Source organism: Trichechus manatus, unplaced genomic scaffold, assembly GCF_000243295.1.
Source record: "Trichechus manatus latirostris isolate Lorelei unplaced genomic scaffold, TriManLat1.0 scaffold00273, whole genome shotgun sequence".
Taxonomy (NCBI): Eukaryota; Metazoa; Chordata; class Mammalia; order Sirenia; family Trichechidae; genus Trichechus; species Trichechus manatus.
The window spans coordinates 757,706-779,929 of record NW_004444209.1 but is presented as its reverse complement, the minus strand read 5'-3'; the positions used below and the strand labels follow the sequence as shown (position 1 = coordinate 779,929).

Sequence of the window (22,224 nt, the reverse complement as noted above, 5' to 3'; positions counted from 1 at the left end):
GCCATTAGAAACTTCTAAGCAGGAAATGCTAGGAGGTAGGTTGTTTTACAAAGGTCACTCTGGATACTTCAGGGAAAATTTATTTGGAAGTGGTGGTAAGAAAGTGGAGAGAACATTAAGAAAACATTATGGTAGTTGAGGTAAGAGACACAGGAGGCTTGAATCACAGTTGTGGCAGTGCAGACAAGCTGATATATTTTGTAGGAAGAACCTGGAAGAAATACTAATGAATGGATGAGGGGAAGGGAGTAATCAAGGCTTTAGGGACTGGGAAATGATAGTGCCATTTATAGAGATAGGGAAAAACTGGGAAAAGATCAGGTTTGAGAGAGAAATCTAAATCCTGTTTGGGACAGGTGAGTTTGAGATATCTAGTAGCCATGCAAGTAGAAATATTGAAAGGTAGAAAGATGTACAAATCCGAATGTCAGAGGTGGAGATATTAATTTTGGAAGCAACAGTGTATAACAACATAGAGTGTTTAAAGCCAGGGGTCTGGATACTACCATTCAGGAAAACAGTGCTGACCAAGGTGTGAGGTAACTTTACAGATAGGATTTCCTGGTTATTCAGGCCACAGGGCAGAATATGGACATCCCACAGCTCCCAAACCATCCATAGAGGCTAACTTAACTTTCTCAGCCCCATTTCCAACTTCTTGGGAATCTGATTGGCTTGGCTTGAGTCAGTTGTCCGCCATGCTCCAATCTTCAGTGGCTGGGAGGCAACCAAATATAAACTAAATAGGGAGTAGAGGCCCATTCCCTGAGAAAGGGGATGGTCATTGGCTTCCAGGCTTAGCAGACACTTCAAAATTGATACAAAATTATAGTATCAATTCTATAATTAAAAAAACCTGATTTTGGTTTGAATAAGTAGTCATTATTACTGAATGGTCTTACTGTTTAGTGCAGAGCAGTCCACACCACCACAAAAATGGCTATGACGTGTCATATACCATCATGAAAGTGCTGAGAAATTCCACCTACAACTTAAGTATAACTTAAGTACGTCCTGAAGGTGCATGTAATTAGTTGGACTTCTCTATTTCAGTGTCCCCTGGGACGTCTTCAAGCTTGGGAGCTGACGAGATGTCACATCTTCTGGTAGATGATACATCAGGAGACCGACCAGTTAGAGACACAGATTCCATACCTCTGAGGATGCCAGCCTGGAAAGGTAAGTTCAGTGCCTGAGGAAGGATATCTTTTAGAATTATAGCTCTCAGTCTGTTGTTGTGGGGTATCTTGCTAGCCTTCATAGTAGTTGCTTTGCTCTCAGCTCCTTTTTCAATCTTCTCAATATTTCATTCTTAAATTCTTATAATTATAATTCTTATGAGGAAAAAAATATATAAAGAGCAGTAATAAATACGATATACATAATAATAAAAAGAAGATATATAATATATATAAAACAGCTATATTGAGATATAATTTACATACCATAAAACTCACTTTTAAAGTATACAATTCAGTAGTTTTTAGTATATTGATTAATTACCACGATTTAATGTTAGAATATTTTTATCACCCAAAAAAAAAAACCTGTAGCACCCATTTCCCATCTCCCCTCCCTGCCCCTGGCAGTCACTAATCTACTTTTTCATCACTATAAATTTGCCCACTCTGGACATTTCATATGAATAGAATCATACAATATGTTATCTTTTTTCACTGGCTTATTTTATTTAGCATTATGTTTCCAAGATTCATCCAAGTAGTTGCATATACCAGTACTTTATTTCTTTTTATTGCCAAAGAATAGTTCATTGTGTGGATATACCAAATTTTGTTTATCCATTCGTCAGTTAATGGATATTTGGAATGTTTCCACTTTTTGACTATTAAGAATAATGCTAATATGAACATTCGTGTACAAATTTTTGTGTGGGCAAGTTTTCATTTCATATAACTAAGAGCAGAATTTCTGGGTCTTATGATAATTCCAGGTTTAACATTTTGAGGTACTGCTGAACTATTTTCCAAAGTGGCTGTACCCTTTTACATTTCTACCAGCAGTGTTTGAAGGTTCCAATTCCTCCATATCTTCACCAACACTTGCTATTATTGTCTGTGATCTCCACGTGTTTTTGTTTTGTTTTGTTTTCCTGTTGTGTTTCTGATTTGCATTTCCTTAATGACTAATCATATTGAACATCTTTTCACATACTTATTGGCCATCTGAAGGAGCCCTGGTGGCACAACAGTGAAGTGCTCAGCGGCTGACTGCAAGGTCAGTGGTTTGAATCCACCAGCCGCTCTGTGGGAGAAAAGACTTGGCTATCTGCTCCTATAAAGATTATAGCCTAGGAAACACTATGGGGCAGTTCTACTCTGTCCTATATGGTCACTATCAGTCGGAGGCAACTCAATGGAACACAACATTGTCCATTTGTATATATTCTTTGGAGAAATATCTATTCAGATGTTTGTCCATATTTTAACTGGATTGTTTGTCTTTTTATTGGTGAGTTGTCTTTTTTTTAATAAACTTTCTCACTGTGACAAGTAAGTTTTTGAAGAGGCTACATAATAGAGCAATACAGTTTTCTTGGCAGCTTTTTAATTTTGGTTTTCAGCACAATTTAATAAAATGGATTTCTCTCTAGGCAAAATTCTTCCTGCTCCTTAATTTTGAAGGACCTCTTTATGTCAGTATTAGGAATGGTAGATAAAAATAGAGAAGCAACAGCATATATACTCATCACAGCTCAAAATCATGCCTGTGATGAAGAAATTTTGAGGTGGTGCAAGTCAGTTATCTCTTAGCTATCTCCTCATGGGGCTGACTTTCCACACAATACTTTTCCATTAATGGTCTTGTCTGATTAAATGATACAGAAAAGTGTGCTGGCACATTGTGGAGTTGCAACCAATGTCACAGAACAATATGTGTATAAATTTTTGAATGAGAAATTAATTTGAGTTGTAAACCTTGACCTAAAGCACAATAAATTTTTTTTTAAAAATGATACTGAAAGACTGTTTTCTCAGTTAATGATACAGTCTTCTCAAAAGAGAGAGTTTTGTATTATCTAAAAATGCTTTGATCTCTAGCTCTGCAATCCATCCAGCCTCAAGAAGACCAGCAATTCCTGGTTCAGACAAGTCATCCCCACCCCTCCTTTGCTCCAGTTACTGCCATCTCCCTTCCCCAACACAGTCCCTGCATACAAATGATTTTAAGCCAAGTAAAACTTCCAGGCCTTGGTCCAGGTGCTTGGCTTTCCTTCTAGAGACCTCTTTTGCCCTACCTATTTCACATGGATCAACTGGAGTTGGTCCAGCTAGGCAGGTAGCTGTAATTGCCACTAGGGTTTTTTTATCCTCACCTGTTGTAATATAACATCTTCTCGTTATTTTGTTTGCAAAAGGAAAGCGATAAGTAATGTCTCTTTCCTTTTTTCATTTATTTTCTCATGATACTTTTTATGATGAGTTTTTTTTTAAATAATTTCAAACTTACAGAAAAGTTGCAAGAATAATACTCAGAACTCCCATATATCTTTCACTCAGATTCCACGATGGTTAACACTTACCTCATTTGCCTTGTCATATTCTCTCTCATATGGAGCCTTGGTGGTGCAGTGGTTAAGCATTGGGCTGCTTACCAAAAGGTTGGCACTCCGAATCCACCAGCCACTCCTTGGAAGCCCTACGGGGGCAGTTCTACTCTGTCCCATATATATAGGATCGCTATGAGTCGGAATCGACTAGATGGCAATGGGTTTGTTTTACATATATATACACATATATATCATATATATATCATATAGACACATATATATCATCTATACATATATATATATGAATAAATTTAAAAAAAGATACAACTTCCAAAACAATGAGCTTACAAAATGATGTAGCTGATTGCTAGGTGCACTTAGTGTATTAGAAAAGTATGATCTTTGAGAAAGAAATTTGAAACATGACCATAAACCTTTCTGAAAATCTCCAGTTATAACAAACTCTTTGCTTCATTTACTTCTAACAATTTAATATATACTGAAAGGGAAATTGGACATAGTTTGTGATGAAATCTAGAAAGGTTTTTTTCCCATAAAGTAAACATATATATCCTTCCCTTGGTACGTTCTTCCAAACTTCTTCTACTGTGCTGAAGAAATATTGGGTTCTTTTAGATTTTTGGTTAGGTGGATGATATCCTCTCCATGTAGGTAGTTTCTGTACAAGGTTTTCCTGTCTCTAGATATATGAGTAAAAGAATAATTTCTTTTGTAAGGATCAGCACAAAGCTGGTTCCTGTGAGGCAGAGATTAAAGATGTGCCAAATGTCTAACTTTTCCAAACTTCTGTACCTTTCCACCATCTCTAACATCATCTTCTCCCTCTCCCCTCACTACTCTCCCTCCCGTCTTTGGGTTCGGTAATTTGCTGCAAATCCTCACAGAAGTCATGAACCCTACTTACAGTTAAGTGGTTTATTAGGGAAGTAAAAGGCTATAACTCAGGATCAGAATCAACTTGGAAGTAACAGGAACAACTCAGAACGCCTCAATCAGGATAGCTTGTTCCCGCCCTATGCTGCAGGGCCCTGCTGTGTTACACCTCTTAGCTCCATGGGTCTGCAAGCCCCACCACAGCCATCTTGCACTGGTCTTCTGATTCCTGCAGTCTCCTGTCACCTTCTCTTGCTGCGTTAGAGCTCATTTCTCCTTCCGTGTCTCCCTTTAAGCCTAGTAGGATAGCAAAACTGACCAATCCCCTCAATAGGGTTCCATACACTTTATTTGCATGGTCCCAACCTCACAAGGGTGCCATGTACAGCATTTACATTATTAGTAAGCTATCCAATCCCCTTGGCGAGTCACAAGCACCTCATTTGCATATCCCCACCCAGTCGTCTGATGGGAGTTACAAAGATTATGGTTAGAAGGGTCATATTAAGTAACTCATTGCACCACAAGGACTTTTCAAACTTTGAAAATGATCTCAGCCAGTTCTTGTTTTATATGTTTTGCGGAATAGGTAAAGCTTTGAGAAGCACAAAATACCCAATTGTGCAGTGCGGAAGAGCATTGTTAACATAGTAGTTCCTTCACTTATTAAAATACAATGATCCACTTTCATATGGAGAGGAAGTCAAGGTGATATAGACAAATAAAAGATTGGTATAAACTTAGAAAAATAAGGATAAATATTAAGGTGATAGCAAAGGAAAGTAACAATCCGACAAGTAAAAATGAAAAACAAGAAAAATGTAAAGACTCAGCAAATACAAAATCAACAACAATGAAAAAGATGAAAAGAAAATATATAAAGAAAAATGACTCAGCACAGAAAATTAAGTGGAACAAATTGTCAACAGCACACAAAAAAAAAGACATCAAAATGAGAGCCCTAAACTCATACCTATCAATAATTATGCTGAATGTAAATGGACTAAATGCACCAATAAAGAGACAGAGAGTGGCCGAATGGATTAAAAAACACAATCTGTCTAAATGCTGCCTACAAGAGACACACCTTAGACTTAAATAAACAAACAAACTGAAACTCAAAGGATGAGAAAAAATATGTCAAGCAAACCACACTCGAAAAAGAGCAGGAGTGACAATATTAATCTCTAACAAAACAGAATTTAAAGTAAAATCCACCACAAAGGGTAAGGAAGGACACTATATAATGGTCAATACACCAGGAGGACATAACCATAATAAATATTTATGAACCCAACAAAGGGCTCCAAAATACATAAAACAAACTCTAACAACATTGAAAAGAGAAATAGATAGCTCTACAATAATAGTAGGAGACTTCAACACACCACTTTCAGTGAAGGACAGAACACCAGAAAGAAGCTCAAATAAGACACGGAAGATTTAAATGCCACAATCAACCAACTTGACCTCATAGACATATACAGAACACTCCACCCAGGAGAAGACACGTATACTTTCTTTTCCAATGCACGTGGAACATTCTCCAGAATAGACCCCATATTAGGCCATAAAGCAAGCCTTAACAGAATCCAAAACATCAAAATATTACAAAGCATCTTTTCTGACCATAAAGCCATAAAAGTGGAAATCAATAACAGAAAAGGCAAGGGAAAAAAATCAAACACATGGAAACTGAACAATACGTTGCTCAAAAACTACTGGGGTATAGTAGAAATTAAGGATGGAATAAAGAAATTCACAGAATCAAATGAGAATGAAAACACATCCTACCAGAACCTTTGAAACACAGAAAAAGCAGTGCTCAGAGGTCAATTTGTAGCAATAAATGCATACATCGAAAAAGAAGAAAGGGCCGAAATCAAAACATTAATCCTATAACTTGAACAAATAGAAAGAGAGCAGCAAAAGAAGAAAGGAAATAATAAGAATTAGAGCAGAATTAAATGAAATAGAAAATAAAAAAACAATTGAAAGAGTTAACAAGACCAAAAGCTGGTTCTTTGAAAAAAATCAAGAAAATTTATAAACCATTGGCCAAACTGACAAAAGAAAAGCAGGAGAGAAAGCAAATAACCAGAATAAGAAATTAGATGGGTGATATTACAGCAGAACCAATTGAAATTAAAAGAATCATAACAGAATACTATGAAAAATTGTACTCCAACAAATTTGACAACCTAGAGGAAATGGACAAATTTCTAGAAACACACTACCTCCCTAAACTAACACAAACAGAGGTAAAACAACTAAATAAACCTATAACAAAAGAAGAGATTGAAAAGGTAATTTAAAAACTCCCAACAAAAAAGAAAGTCCTGGCCCTGACAGTTTCACTGGAGAATTCTACCAAACTTCCAGAGAAGAGTTAACACCGCTACTGCTAAAGGTATTTCAGAGCATAGAAAAGGATAGAATACTCCCAAACTCATTCTATGAAGCGAGCATAACCCTGATACCAAAACCAGGTAAAGACACCACAAAAAAAGAAAATTACACACCAATATCCCTCATGAACATTGACGCAAAAATCCTCAACAAAATTCTAGCCAACAGAATTCAACAACATATTAAAAAAATAATTTATCATGACTAGGTGGGATTCATACCAGGTATGCAGGGATGGTTTAACATTAGAAAAACAATCAATGTAATCCATTACATAAATAAAACAAAAGACAAGAACCATATGATCTTATCAACCGATGCAGAAAAGGCATTTGACAAAGTTCAACACCCATTTATGATAAAAACTCTCAGCAAAATTAGGAATAGAATGGAAATTCCTCAACATAAAAAAGAGCATTTATACAAAGCTGACAGCCAACATCATCCTCAATGGAGAGAGTCTGAAAGCATTCCCTTTGAGAACGGGAACCAGAGGATACCCTTTATCACCACTCTTATTCAACATTGTGCTGGAGGTCCTAGCCAGAACAATTAGCCTAGGAAAAGGAACAAAGGGCATCTAAATTGGTAAGGAAGAAGTGAAAGTATCTCTGCATGCAGATGATATGATCTTATACACAGAAAACCCCAAAGAATCCACAAGAAAACTACTGGAACTAATAGAAGATTTCAGCAAAGTATCAGGATACAAGATAAACATACAAAAATCAGTTAGATTCCTTTACACCAACAAAGAGAACTTCGAAGAGGAAATTACCAAATCAATACCATTTACAATAGCCCCCAAGAAGATAAAATGCTTAGGAAGAAATCTAACCAGGGACCTAAAAGACATATACAAAGAAAACTACAAGACACTACTGCAAGAAACCAAAAGAGACCTACATAAGAGGGAAAACATACCTTGCACATGGATAGGAAGACTCAACATTGTGAAAATGTCAATTCTACCCAAAACAATCTACAGATACAATGCAATCCCGATCACAATTCCAACGGCATTTTTTAATGAGATGGAGAAACAAATCACCAACTTCACATGGAAAGAGAAGAGGCCCTGGATAAGTAAAGTATTACTCAGAAAGAACAAAGCAGGAGGCCTCACACTACCTGATTTTAGAACCTGTTATACCACCACGGTAGTCAATACAGCCTGGTACTGGTACAACAACAGATACATAGACCAATGGAACAGAATTGAGAACCCAGATTTAAATTCATCCACCTATGAGCAGCTGATATTTGACAAAGGCCCAAAGTTTGCTAACTGGGGAAAAGACAGTCTCTTTAACAAATGGTGCTGGCATAACTGGATATCCATCTGCAAAAAAACTGAAACAAGACCCATACCTCACACCATGCACAAAAGTTAACTCAAAAAGGGTCAAAGACTTAAATATAAAATCGAAAATGATAAAGATCATGGAAGAAAAAATAGGGACAACTCTAGGAGCCCTAATACATGACATAAACACAATACGAACCATAAGTAACAAGGCACAAGCACCAGAAGAGAGACTTGATAAATGGAGCTCCTAAAAATCAAACACTTATGCTCATCAAAAGACTTCACCAAAAGAGTCAAAAGACAACCTACAGACTGGGAAAAAATTTTGTCTACAACAAATCCGATCAGCGTCTAATCTCTAAAATCTACACGATACTGCAAAATCTCAACAACAAAAAGACAAATAACTCTATTAAAAAATGGGCAAAGGATATGAACAGGCATTTCGCCAAAGAAGATATTCAGCAACTAACAGACACATGAAGAAATGCTCACGGTCATTAGCTATTAGAGAAATGCAAATCAAAACTACAATGAGATTATCATCTCACCCCAGCAAGGCTAGCACTAATCCAAAAAAAACACAAACTAATAAATGCTGGAGAGGTTGTGGAGAAACTGGAACATTTATACCCTGTTGGTGGGAATGTCAATTTGTACAACCACTTTGGAAATCATTTGGCGCTTCCTTAAAAAGCTAGAAATAGAAGTTCCATATGATCCAGCTATCCTGTTCCCTGGAATATATCCTAGAGAAATAAGAGCCGTCACACAAATAGATACATGAACACCAATGTTCATTGCAGCACTGTTCACAACAGCAAAAAGATGGAAACAACCTATGTGCCCATCAACGGACGAATGGATAAACAAATTATGGTATATCCACAAAATGGAATACTACGCAATGATAAAGAACAACGATGAAGCCATGAAACATCTTATAACATGGAGGAATCTGGAGGTCATTATGCTGAGTGAATTTAGTCAGTTACAGAAGGACAAATATTGTATAACACCTCTATTATAAGAATTCAAGAAAAAGTTTAAACACAGAAGAAAACATTCTTTGATGGTTATGAGGGTGGGACGGTTTGAGGGAGAGGGGTATTCACTAACTAGATAGTAGACAAAAATTAACTTAGGTGAAGGGAAGAACAGCACACACTACAGGGAAACTCAGCACAACTGGACTAAACCGAAAGGTAAGAAGTTTCCTGAATACAACCAAAGACTTCGAGGGACAGAGTAGCAGGGGTGGGGATTTGGGGACCATGGTTTTAGGGGACATCTAGGTCAACTGGCATAACAAAGTTTTCTAAGAAAATGTCCTGCATCCCATTTTGGTGAGTGGCATCTGAGGTCTTAAAAGCTAGCGAGGTCATCTAAGATACATCAATTGGTCCCAACCCACCTGGAGCAAATGAGAATGAAGAACACCAAAGACACAAGGAAAATATTAGCCTAAGAGACAGGGCCACATAAACCAGAGACTCCATCAGCCTGAGACCAGAACTAGATTGTGCCTGGCTATCACCAATGACCACCCTGACAGGGAACACAACAGAGAGTCCCTGACAGAGCGGGAGAAAAGTAGGGTGCAGAACTCAAATTCTAGTAAAAAGACCAGACTTAATGGTCTGACGGAGACTAGAGGGACCCCGGAAGACATGGCCCTCAGACTGTCTGCTATCCCAGAACTGAAACCATTCCCAAAGCTAACTCTTCAGACAATGATTAGACTGGACTATAGGACATAAAATGATACTCATAAAGAGAGTGCTTCTTAGCTCAAGTAGGTACATGAGACTAAATGGGCGGCTCCTGTCCAGAGGTGAGAAGAGAAGGCAAAAAGAGACAGGAGCTGGCTAAATTGATACAATATCTGGTGTGGAAAGGAGGAATATGCTGTCACATTATAGGGAGAACAGCTAGGGTCACATAGCAACATGTGTATAAATTTTTGTATGTGAAACTGACTTGAACTGTAAACTTCCACTTAAAGCACAATAAAAATAAAAATAAAAAAAAACATGGAGAGTTTGAGAAACTATCCAAGCCAAGAGGAACCTAAGGAAACATGACAACTAAATGTAAAGTGGTATTGTGGGTGGGATCCTGGAACAGAAAAAGGACATTAGGTAAAAACTAAGGAAATATGAATAAAGAATGGATTTTAGTTCATTATAGGTATCAATATTGGTTCATTAATTGTGACCAATGTACCATACCAACGTAAAATGTTAATAACTAGGTGTAGGGTATATAAGAATTCTCTGCACTATCTTCTCAGTTTTTCTATAAATCTAAAGCATTCTAAAAACTAAAGCCATAAAATTGTATTCTAACTCAAAAAAAAAATGTAATGATCCATTTGATATCAATAATTGAATGAACTGTAAACATAGGTAGCTTTGGTTACCTTCTAGTTCAAACAGGTCTTGCCATGTGGCTCCTGGTTTTGTTTTGTTTTTTAATGTTTTATTGTTAAATATGTTATACAGATAAAAACAATGTGCCAAAACTAATGGAATGCAGCTAACGCACAGATCACAAGGAAAATTATAGCTGTAAATCATTACATTAAAAAAGAAAAAGCTTTCATGGGACATCCTAGTTAATTGACCTAATATTGTGTTTAGTGTTTCTGTTCTACCTCCTAGCTCATTGCATAGTGCCTGGGATCTTAAAAGCTTACAAGAGGCCATCCAAGTCACAATAATTGGTCTCTATTCTGTTGGAGCAACAGAGGAAAGAGAGTCAAGATAAGGAGGAGGAAAAGGAATGCATGGCTAGTTGCCTGCACGAACAACTACCTCCTTTGCTCATGAGACCAGAAGAACTGGATGGTGCCCAGCTACAATTACTAAATGTTTTGATCGAAGATTCTATAGAAGAATCCTAATCAAAAGGAGTATTTGAACAGAATTTCAAATTCTTATGGAATCCAGACTTTCAGGAACCATTGAGGCTGTATGAACCCCTGAAAATATTGTCCTGAAATAATCTTAAACCTTAAACCAAAAATATACCCTGAGGTCTTCTTTAAACCAAGCAATTTTTATTGTTAGGTTCTGTTGAGTAAGTTTCAACTCATAGCAGCCCTATGTACAACAGAATGAAACACTGCCCAGTCCTGCACCGTTCTCACAATTGTTGCTATGTTTGAGCCCGTTGTTGCAGCCAAGTGTCAATCCATTTCATTGAGTGTCTTCCTCTTTTTTGCTGACCCTGTACTTTAACAAGCATGATGTCCTTTTCCAGGGACTGGTCCCTGCAGATAATATGTCCAAAGTACATGAGCAAAGTCTCACTATCCTCACTTCTAAGGAGCATTCTGGCTATACTTTTTCCAAGACAGATTTGTTCATTCTTATACCAGTCAATATTCTTCACCAATACCATAATTCAGTGGTTTAGCTTAATTAAAAAAGAATGTTTGTCCTGAGCATTGTGCTCTTTTAAAGAACTGTCTGTATGGGATGAAACTGACAATAGTAACTCGAAAGGTTAGATAGGAAGCTTAGGGGTAGTGAGTTTATATTAATGGGGAAGAAACAATTTGGAAAAGAAAGGAGTGAATGATTGCACAACTTGAATGTAATCAATGTCACTGAATAATACATGTAGATATTGTTGAATTGGTGTATGTTCTGCTATGTATGGAGCCCTGGTAGTGCAGCGGTTAAGAGCTCAGCTACTAACCAGAAGGTCAGCAGTTCGAATCCACCAGGCACTCCTTGGAAACCCTATGGGGCAGTTCTACTCTGTCCTATGGAGTTGCTATGAGTCAGAATCAACTCAGTGGCAATGGGTTTTTTGGCCGGCTGCGTATATTTTTAACAACAACAAAAATAATAAAGTAAATTATTAATAAAAAAGGAAAAAAGATGTTAAATCCATAACCTAAACTTCCACCTTAAAAAAGGGTAATCTAAACCCAAAACAAGCTGAAGGAAGGAAATAATGAAAATTAGAGCAATAATAAATGAAATAGAGAATAGAAAAATGATAGAGGAAATCAACAAAACCAAAACTGGCTCTTTGAAAAGATCAACAAAATTGGAAATCTTTAGCTAGACTGACAATTCCATTTACAATAGCATCTAAGGGAATAAAATACCTAGGAGTAAATTTAATCAGAAACCATACATCTGATAAGGATTCTATATCCAAAATATATGAAGAACTCCAACAACTCAACCAAATAAGATACACAACCCAATTTAAAAACGGGGAATGGATTTGAATGGATATTTATCCAAAAAAGATATACAAATGATCAATGAGCACATGAAAAGATTCTCAGTATCATTAGTCATTGTTGTTGTGTGCTATCAAGTTGATTCCAACTCATAATGACCCTATAGGACAGAGTAGAACTGGCTCATAGGGTTTCCCAGGCTGTAATCTTTACTGGAGCAAATTGCCAGGTCTTTCCTCTGGAGGAGTGGCTGGTGGGTTTGAACTGCCAACCTTTCGGTTAGCAGCTGAGTGCTTAACCAATTATGCCACCAGGTGTTCCTCATCAGTCATTAGGGAAATGCAAATCAAAATCACAAAGAACTACACGTCACACCCACTAGTTTTTTGTTGTGTGCCATTATGATAGCAATTATTAAAAAAAAAAAAAAAAAAAAAACCTGTAAACTAACAAGTGTTGGTGAGGATGTGGAGAAATTGAAACCCTCATGCGCTGCTGGTTGTAAAATGGTATAGCTGCTATGGAAAACACTTTGGTATTTCCTCAAAATGTTAAAAATAGAATTACCATATAACCCAGCAATTCCACTGCTAGGTATATATACAAAAAACTTGAAAGCAATAACTCAGATACTTGTACACCAATGTTCATTGCAGCATTATGCACAAAAGGTAGAAATCATATTATAATAGCAAAAAGTGTTCATTAACAGATGAATGGATAAAAAAACGTGATATATATGTATATATATATATATATACATACACATACATACAATGGAATGTTATTCAACCATGAAGAGAAATGAAAGCTTATACACTATGATATAGATGAACCTTGAAACCATTATTCTCAGTGAAATAAATCAGACACAAAAGGACAAATATTGTATGTTCCCACTGTGTATGGAATTTTTGATTCTCCTGGAATACAGACTTTATGGAGCCATAGAGGTTAAGATGACCCACCCAAAACTATTGCACTGAGGTAATCTTTGAATCTTAAACCTTGAGCAAACTGGTCTCCTGAAAACTATCTTTAAATCAAACAATAGTGTAACTTAGTGAAGAATGTTTGCCTTGAGCATTGTGTTCTTTTAAAGAATTATTTACATTCAGTCAGTTTTGATAACTGCAATTCCAAAGGTCAGAATAGAAGCTATCTTTGAAGGGATAATTATTTGAATTGTTCTTTAAGAAAATGTTGTATGGAATCCTGCATGTCCACAAGTTATTCTGTAAACTTTATTTTGGCCCTGTTTCCATGGCAATGCGTGATTACTAGCAATAAGCTGGTGTATAAGAATCTGTGAAGAGTCTTTGGAACATTTTTGACTCTCTAGTCAGAAATATTGCCCCAATTTACAAATTGTATTTTAAATAACCTTCGATCAATTTCTATTATTGGCTTAATATTGGTTTTAACACCACTTATATGAAGTATCTAGATTAGGCAAATAAATAGCAATAAAAGTTCATCAGTGGTAAGTAGGGACTGAAGGTAGGGGGCAATGGCGAGTTATTGCTTAAGGAGTACTGAGTTTCTGTTTGGGGTGATGTAAAACTTTTGGAAATAGTGGCAATGGTAACACAACATGGTAAATATAATTAACGCCACTAAAACGTACACCTAAAAATGATTACAGAGGCAAACTTTTGGTTATATATATTTTTACCACAATAAAATGTTTTTAGAAAGAAAAAAAATATTAAAATGGAACTTTTTGTTTTTTATGTATTTTGGATTACAGTAATAAAAAAAAAAAGATGAGTCTTGATAATCAAAAAAAGTTTCTATTCTTGTCCTTACAGGATGTTTGAAGATAGTTTTGGCACAATCCTTGTTTAAGTCCGAATTATCTAATAAGGAGTGTCAAAAACCTAAATGCTTAGAGAAACTCCAAAAACTGGTGTAACAGAATATGTTTATTATGAGTAGATACGATTCGAATCAGGCAGCGTCAACCCAAGTATAGGGAGGGCGTTCTGAAGAGGTGACAGTGAAAGCAGATTATATAGGTCACTGTTAGGTTAATGGAGACCTGGTGGCACAGTGGTTAAGCACTGGGCTGCTAACCAAAAGGTGGGGTGTTCTAATCCACCAGCCGCTCCGTGGAAACCCTGTGGGGCAGTTCTACTCTGTCCTATACTGTAGCTATGAGTCGGAATTGACTGGAAGGCAATGGGTTGCTATGTTAATCTCTCAGAAGAGAACATCAAAGCACTAGCAGGTTTTCAGGGTCCACAGGTTACAGAAACAGAATCACCAAGGATATGGTATGCATTTAAAACACAGCCTCTAGTCAAACCCTGGAGTTCCTGCTTCTGAAGGCTGGTTACACATAGATAATTTTCCAAAAGAATCCAATGCCTAAGGCAAAACACTGTCTGCTAAACTGCTTACTAAGTTATTGTTTGACCTGAAAGTGACTCCAGGGAACCAGTTCTTTCAAGGTTCAAAAGGATACCTAAGGGTGGATGGCCTGGATGGGTCACCCCAATTCCATGAATCTAGAAATCTGGATTCCAGGAGAATCAAAACAATTTTGTCAGGAGAAAAAATAGAAGAGTAGATTAAAAAGAAAAATTTAGAGTAAAAGTCCAATTTTACATTTTCATCAAAAGAATGTACTTTCTAGACGGGAAGCTGAGTCATACATCATGCTGGAAAGATATGAAAAGGAGCCTCCAGAGTTCCATTAGCACCTATTTTCACATACTTCCTGAATTTTCTCTTAGATACTCTCCTCAAGATAGATCCATGCCCTCTGGACAAGATATGATAAGAGACCAGATGGGTTAAAAAGTTACATGTAAGAATAATCCCCTTTTGCTCTCTCCTGGGACTTTAGGTAAGAACATAAAAACTCAACCATCCCTGAGCACGATGAGCAGGGAAGAACTGGAGGACAGTTTCTTACGACTTCATGACAAGCACATGATGGTGAAGGCGTTTTCTTGGAAGCAACAGGATGAGATCAAAAGGTACCTCAAGTTCTTGTCTTTGAAAGCTGCGTCTATACCAGGCGTACACCACACTGAATAAAAAGGAATATATTTTGCTGAGATATCTATGCCAGAGAATTAATCAAATTTCAAGGATGTTTGGCTCCAAAAATAATATTTGAAGTAGTCCAAAAATAATTTTTTTACTCTGTTTTCCTGTCAAACATATCGGTAGACTGTGGCCACAAAGCATCAAGAACCTGGGTTGTACTGTTTCAACCCACAGAGCAGGAGACTGGGCAATCATGCTGAACCCCTTCTTTCCTTTGGTTCCTGCCCTGGTCACAAAGAAAGGGGAGGTCAGAGCAGGAATGGTCAAAATATCAGAGGAAGGAAGGGTGTAGAGGCAAGTAGCTGTTAGGTGCCCTCAACCTTTATTTACAAAACAAAATTCATATTGTTTACCATGTGCAGGCACGTTGTAAGTACTTTATATGTATTAACTAATTTAATATTATAAATACTGTTAACTCACTTAATACTATGAAGGAGGTATTATTAAGAGGAAAAGGAGGCACAGAAAAGTTAATTTGCCCAAGGTCACAGCAAAGCTGAAAGCTATTAACATGGAAATCTACTTTGTATAGTGACCTTAGGTTATTGGCTTTCGAAAGGCCATCTGCATCAGAATCACCTGGTGGGCTTGTTAAAATGGTAATTCCTGACTCCACCACAGTCCTATTGAAGCTGGATCTCTTGGGTGGGGACCTAAGTCTTCAGGAATTGGGGAGGGTGTGGAGAGAGTGGGGGAGGTGGGGGGGAAACTGGAGGAGAGAGGAATCTGAGATGGGGAGGAGGGGTAAACAAACAGATGGGGAGAACGGGAGTTCTGAAAGCCCGAGGTCTGTCTCTAGAACACATTTTGAAGATGTTGGTGCCAGTGCCCACCAGGAACAAACCTGTAGCTGAACAAATTGGATTTATTAGCTGTTGCCTCCGAGTGGTTCATTTAGAATCTGTAAGACTGCAGGCTTCTACTGTAGGCCAGTGTACTTCAGAGTTGGTGATCGTTTTGTATTGTGGAGAACTCGAGAATCTGGTAAAGTCAGAAGTTTGCACGGGACTAAAAAACTTTGCTTATTGGTTGATAACCATAAACTACTTGAAATTATGGATGTTAAATGGCTAAAGTAGTCTATTCTCTTGCTCCCGCGGCACCTAGCCTTGCACCCACATGGAGGCAGACAGCTACACACCAGAAACTCAAGAGGCGTGAGGCACTGGGCCAATCATGGTTTGCTATCAAGGCACCATCATTGTTCTAAGCACTTTACACGTGTTAACGTATTTAATCCTCACAACCACCTTAAGGAGGCCGACATTATTATTATAATTTTCATTTATAAATGAGGAAATTGCAGCCCAGAAAGGTTAACATGCTCATGGTCACACAGTAAATGTCAGAACAGGCAGGCAGTGGGACCACAGAAACTAATTGTAAAGGTAAAAAGCATGACTTTAGGTCCAAGTAAGGAGCCCTGGTGGTGCAGTGGTTAAAGCGCTCGGCTGCTAACCAAAAGCTCCGCAGCTGGAAACCACCAGCTGCCCACGGGAAAGAGATGTGGCAGTCTGCTTCCCTAAAGATTTACAGCCTTGGAAATCCTGCGGGGCAGTTCTACTCTGTCCTACTGTGTCACTATGAGTCGGAATCGACTTGATGGCAGTGAGTTTTTTGGTCTAGGTCAAGAAAACAAAGAGTATCCACTATAGGTAAGGTTCAGTGTATGCTAGGTGCTATAGAGGAGTAATCTTTAAAGTTGGGCAAGTACACAGTTGTCTGGAAGACAATCATTGGGATGGGAGAAATAAATATTGAAATTTCTACTTGTATTTATTTATCTCCCCCTTAAAAATTAGTATTTTTATTTGTTTCATAATATCCATAATTTATTAGTACAGAAGGAAATGTATATCATCCAAAAATAAGTAGACACATAAATATATTCGGGGAGTGCCCTAACATTTTTTACTGAGATGAGTGTGTGCTTACTGCAATCTGTTGGACAAAGAGGTGCACCACAACGTCCCTGCCCTCAAAGAGTTACAGTGTATTGGAATCAGAAAGTTAATTTTTTAAGAGTAAATAATGGGCCACAGTAGGTCAATTCATGACGACTGCCGCCAAATAAACTGTAGAAATAATAACTGTCATAGAAGGAGAAGCCACGTGCCGCTGTCTTTATTTTTGCCCATCGGATGAGAACGGCCTTGCTCCGGTTGACCGCTGTTGATGGTGACCTGCGGGCCCAGGCGGCGGCGGCGCAGCTCCCAGAACCCGCAAGGCGGCGGCGGAACGCGGAGTGGCTGCAGCGCCCCGCGACACAGCAACGCCCCCGGATGCCCGGGCTGCAGCGGCAGGTCCAGCGGGCCCGACTGTCTTCTCCCAGACGCGACCACGTGGCGCGCAGACAGCTCCACACTGCTGGAGCGCTGGTGCCAGAGAAACCCAAGACAGGTGAGGGACGGGGCCGTGTCCTCAGGCCTTAACCACTGGGAAGGATTGATTTGCCTGTCACAATTTCCTTGCTGCTTTATTCCCCTCATCACCCCATTTGGTTCTTTTGTTTCCAGTCCCTCCTTCCTACCTCCCTAAAACATTTTTTCCTGAGAGGGGTATCAGGTTCAAAATTCTCAATTCACCATGGAGTACCGCTGAGAAAGGGAGAACCGGACAACGAGAAACAGGGACTTTGCTGGTGGAGTTTGTAGTGGGTCAGAAAAAAACACAGAGATAACATTTATTCCTGCTCAGACGTGAGGGAAGTGATCCAAGTCGGGTCTTCCCACTGCACGTCTGGGTTAGGTGGCTGCGGAGCCAGGATTTCTAGTACAACGATGCCTCTAAAGCTGGGGTTCTTAACCTTTGGGGGGAGCTTTAGGGGGGTATGAACTGCCTTGAAACCTCGTCAAATTTAAGGCCCCCTCCCAAGAAAAAAATGCACATACACATACATAAAACTTTACATACAATTTCATGGGTTCAAAGATTCCCAAAATCCATCCCTGAAGTCCAGGCCTAGAAACCAGGCTGTAAATCACTAAGAGTTGCAAGAGCCTGAGGTCTTTCTTTCTCTGGCTGCTATGAAACCCTATGTTGAGTGTCCAGGGTAAAAACACCTCATTCCAATGGACCTAAACTGAGGACTAGTAGCCTAGGTGAAGGAAATCTATACCTAGCATTTAATGTAAATACACTTAATTTACTAACAAATACTCATTTGGTTTGTTAATATGGTCTTATATTTTCAAGCCCCCTACTCCGGCCAACCAAACCTTTGCTAAAACTAGAAAAATTAAATGAGTCTAAATTCCAGTTCAGTGTTATTGAGCACCTATTATGTACCAGGAGCTAGAGATAAAAATGCATTAGGGCTAGACACACAGTCCCTGACCTGGACAAGCTTGAACCTTTCTTGTCTTCTTCCCGTTCTCACCGACTTGAGAGTCTGTAATCCCACTGATTTATTAATGCTGTAGTTGCAGCTCTGTGCAAGAGTAAAGATGGAGAACCTCTCCTCTGGGATCAGTCGTCATAAAAGGATTTCCCCCAGGTCTCAGGACTCCCTAGTTCCAGCATTTGGGGTTCCAGTTCTAGCATTTGGTGTTCTGGAGGATTCTGTTGCCAGAGTCTCGATCTTCTGCCTAAATTTCAGGGCCAAGAGAGAGGCTGAGCTACACAGCCCCTCCCACATTCAAGGAGCATGTGACAAATGAAAAAACCGGAGCTGAAATATCCTGTGAACCCAGCAAACTGTAAGTTCTTTTCATTTGTCCTGTGTGCACTGTAACTCCTGCAACTTTAATTGGAAACACATCATTTAGGAAACAAGTGAGTGTTGACACTTTAGAGTCTTTCTAGCATGATCAGAGAAGATGAAGATCACTCCTAGATCAAATTCAACCTCATTGCTTAAAAATGGAAAACAAGTATCTCTCTGGCCTCAGAGGAAAGAAAAATAAAGTCTCTTACCTTAATTGAAGGCATTTCCTCTATTTTTCTTTATATTTTTATCCTTTGGATCATAATTCATTTATACTTCTGTTTGACACTTGGAATCCATATTTCATAAGATTATCCTCCATGCATACTAACTCCTCTACCTTCTTTTTATGTATGTGAAAGCCCAATTCTAAACCCCAATAACACTGCAGTTTCTATTTCTCCTTTCTATGTTTAATGTTTCTAATTCTAACAGTACAATTTCTTTCAACAAAGCCATAATTACAACTAAACTCACTGGCCTATGCATGTGTGCCTAACAGTGCCCACGTTATGACCAGCGATACTATGCAAGTGGAAGAACCACCCAAGTCTCCTGAAAAAATGTGGTCCAAAGATGAAGATTTTGAACAGAGAAGCTCACTGGAGCATGCTCAGAAGGCCACAGAGCTTCGGTAAGAGTGGCATCCTGTGCCTCAAACCACAATGAACTAAGGGAGTAAGAGATTCTTGTTTGCACTTTTCTCTATCTCAGTGGAAAAGAGAATGTTTGGGATTAAGTTCAATCTGAGGAGTAGACCTGGAGTCCCTAGTGGGTTAAGAAATGGGTTAATCTAAAGGGGATATTTCTGTGTAATAGAAGATTTGCTGATTCACTTCATACAAGGTGAACTACTTTATCCTCATCACCAGATAGGGGTTCTCAGCCCTCAATGTGCATCAGTCACTGGGGAAATTTTAGAACCACAGATGTCTGGGCCCCATCCCAGCAATTACCTTTCAATTATTTGGGGGTGGAATTCAGGTGATGTAATTTTCCAGCTATCTTCAGGTGATTCTAATGAGCATGTAGGACTGGGAATCACTGAGCTAGAGTGCAAGGAGCCCAAATCCTCCCCCAATACCTTTCAAAAGATAAAGAAAAAATGATCTCCTAGGTTCAGAAATTATAATCCTCTTTTGTGTCCTCCATCCCTACCCATGCCTCTCAGGTTTCTCTAAGGAAGCGAGGCTCAGACCCAGGTGAATTTAGCAAGGTTTATGGGAAACTGTGAGCACCATAATTGAAAAGTAGCTATTATGTTTTCTCAGAACAGAGTTTAAGGTTGATGATCTATCAAATCTCAGCTGGTGTGATAGGAAATGGGAGAGAGGAGATTATTTACCAGCGTGTACATACACTCCCTAGTTCTGGTGTATTGTGGGGGAGATGGGAAGGGAAGAGGGAGATGTCCTTATTGGTGCAGAGTGGAGGGGAAAGGGGCTTAACTCTGTACTTTCGCAGACAGAGTATTTTAGCAACTTCTTTCTGCAGAGCTTCCATTAGGGAGAATATAGAGCTGATTCGACTTAAGAAGCTCTTACATGAAAAGAATGTCTCACTGGTAGCAACAAAAACTCAACTAACAGAAGTTCAAGAGGTGAGTTGCCATCATTAGCTGTGCTTTCTTGGAGGGAGGAAAACCCAGTTAGTTAGGAGATTAGTGTTATTTGCTCCATTTTACATATGGGAAACCATAATTCAGAGAGACTGAGTTACTTGTCCAAGGTCACACAACTTTAGGTAATATTCAAATCCAAGCCTTGCAACTCAGAGCCTGTTCTTTCCCATTATGTCCCATGATTTCTCTATTAGGAAGAAGGCTCAAGCCCTGCCCACTAAAGTGGAATTAAGTGGAGTTAACGCATGTCAGGTTAAGGTCCCAACCAAGGACCACAATCAGAATATAAAGAAATTGGGAAGCCAAGAGCAACAACAGGGGAAGGGAAGGGAAGGGAACCAGCATGTACTGAGCATTTTCTATTGCTGGACTCTGTCCTAGATATTTTACATTCCTGATCTCATTTAAACCTGACAACAGACCTCAAGGTAAATACATTTAACAGATGTGGGAACTGAGCCTCAAAGAAGTTAAGTAACTTTCTCAAGCCATAAAATAGTCAAGGGCAGAGCAGGATTTGAGTCCAGGTTTATCCAGCACCAAGGCTCCTGCTCTTTCGTTGTTACCAACACAGTGGAAACCCATATCAGGATGGTGGAAATAGGGCATCAAAGGTCTAAGCTGTAAGTCAGCACCATTCTTCTTTTTTTTCGAATAAATATTTATTGAGTGTCAGGAACTGTGCAAAGCACTGGGACAGAAAGAGTACAAAGATAAGATAGTTCCTGCCTTCAAGGAACTTACAGGAACGAGAGGACAACTTAAAAATAGGTACCAATACCAGTTGCCATCAAGTTGATTCTGACTCATGGTGACCCCATGGGTGTCAGAGTAGAACTGTACTCCATAGGGTCTTCAGTGGCTGATAGCTCAGAAGTAGATCACCAGGCCTTTCTTTGAAGGCACCTTTGGGTGGACTTGAACCTCTAACCTTTTAGTTAGCAGCCAAGGTCATTAACTGTTTATACTACCCAGGAACTTCCAGTAAATTATAGATTATCTGTATTTTTCTGAATTTTTCAAATTTCTAAAAAAATCACAAAACCACAAGGAAAGATCATTCTGGAAGGAGAATGAATGATAGGTTGGCTGAGTCGAGACTGGAGGCAGAGAGATCAGGAAGAAGATTACTGCAGTGGTCCAAGAGAGAGAAGATAAGGGCCCCAACTAAGCCTGTGACAAGGACCTGGAGAGAAAGGGACCATAATGAGAGATGTCCAGAAAGTAGAAACACAGACTTGGTCACCAAAGGGGAGTATGGTGAGGGAAAATGAGAAATGAAAGAAGACTCCTGGGTTTCTGGCTTGGATGATTAGATGATAGTGGTGCCATTCACTGATACTGGATCTGGCTACAGTTAGCACTGCCCTCCATGTATCTGTTCTGATAAGAGTTAAAGGCGTCTTTACAAGGCCAACCTCCAAGCCTGTGTCTTTTAGAGAACTGTGCGTATGCTTGTATTCTTGTAATTTTGGTAACACTTAAAGAATGTGGAAATATGAGAAGGAAGGTA

General features: G+C 38.8%; 1 protein-coding gene across 1 annotated transcript in view; it reads left to right on the top strand.

Annotated features, from left to right (window-relative positions):
* The first annotated feature begins 1,091 nt into the window (after positions 1 to 1,091).
* The window catches only part of RPGRIP1 (RPGR interacting protein 1), a 60,411-nt gene continuing 39,278 nt past the window's right edge, over positions 1,092 to 22,224 (top strand). Inside the window, 7 exon segments of the mRNA XM_004390009.2 lie at positions 1,092 to 1,179; positions 15,176 to 15,317; positions 17,531 to 17,784; positions 18,983 to 19,082; positions 19,508 to 19,583; positions 19,585 to 19,724; positions 20,585 to 20,690. Of these exon segments, the coding sequence (XP_004390066.1) occupies positions 1,092 to 1,179; positions 15,176 to 15,317; positions 17,531 to 17,784; positions 18,983 to 19,082; positions 19,508 to 19,583; positions 19,585 to 19,724; positions 20,585 to 20,690 (906 nt within the window).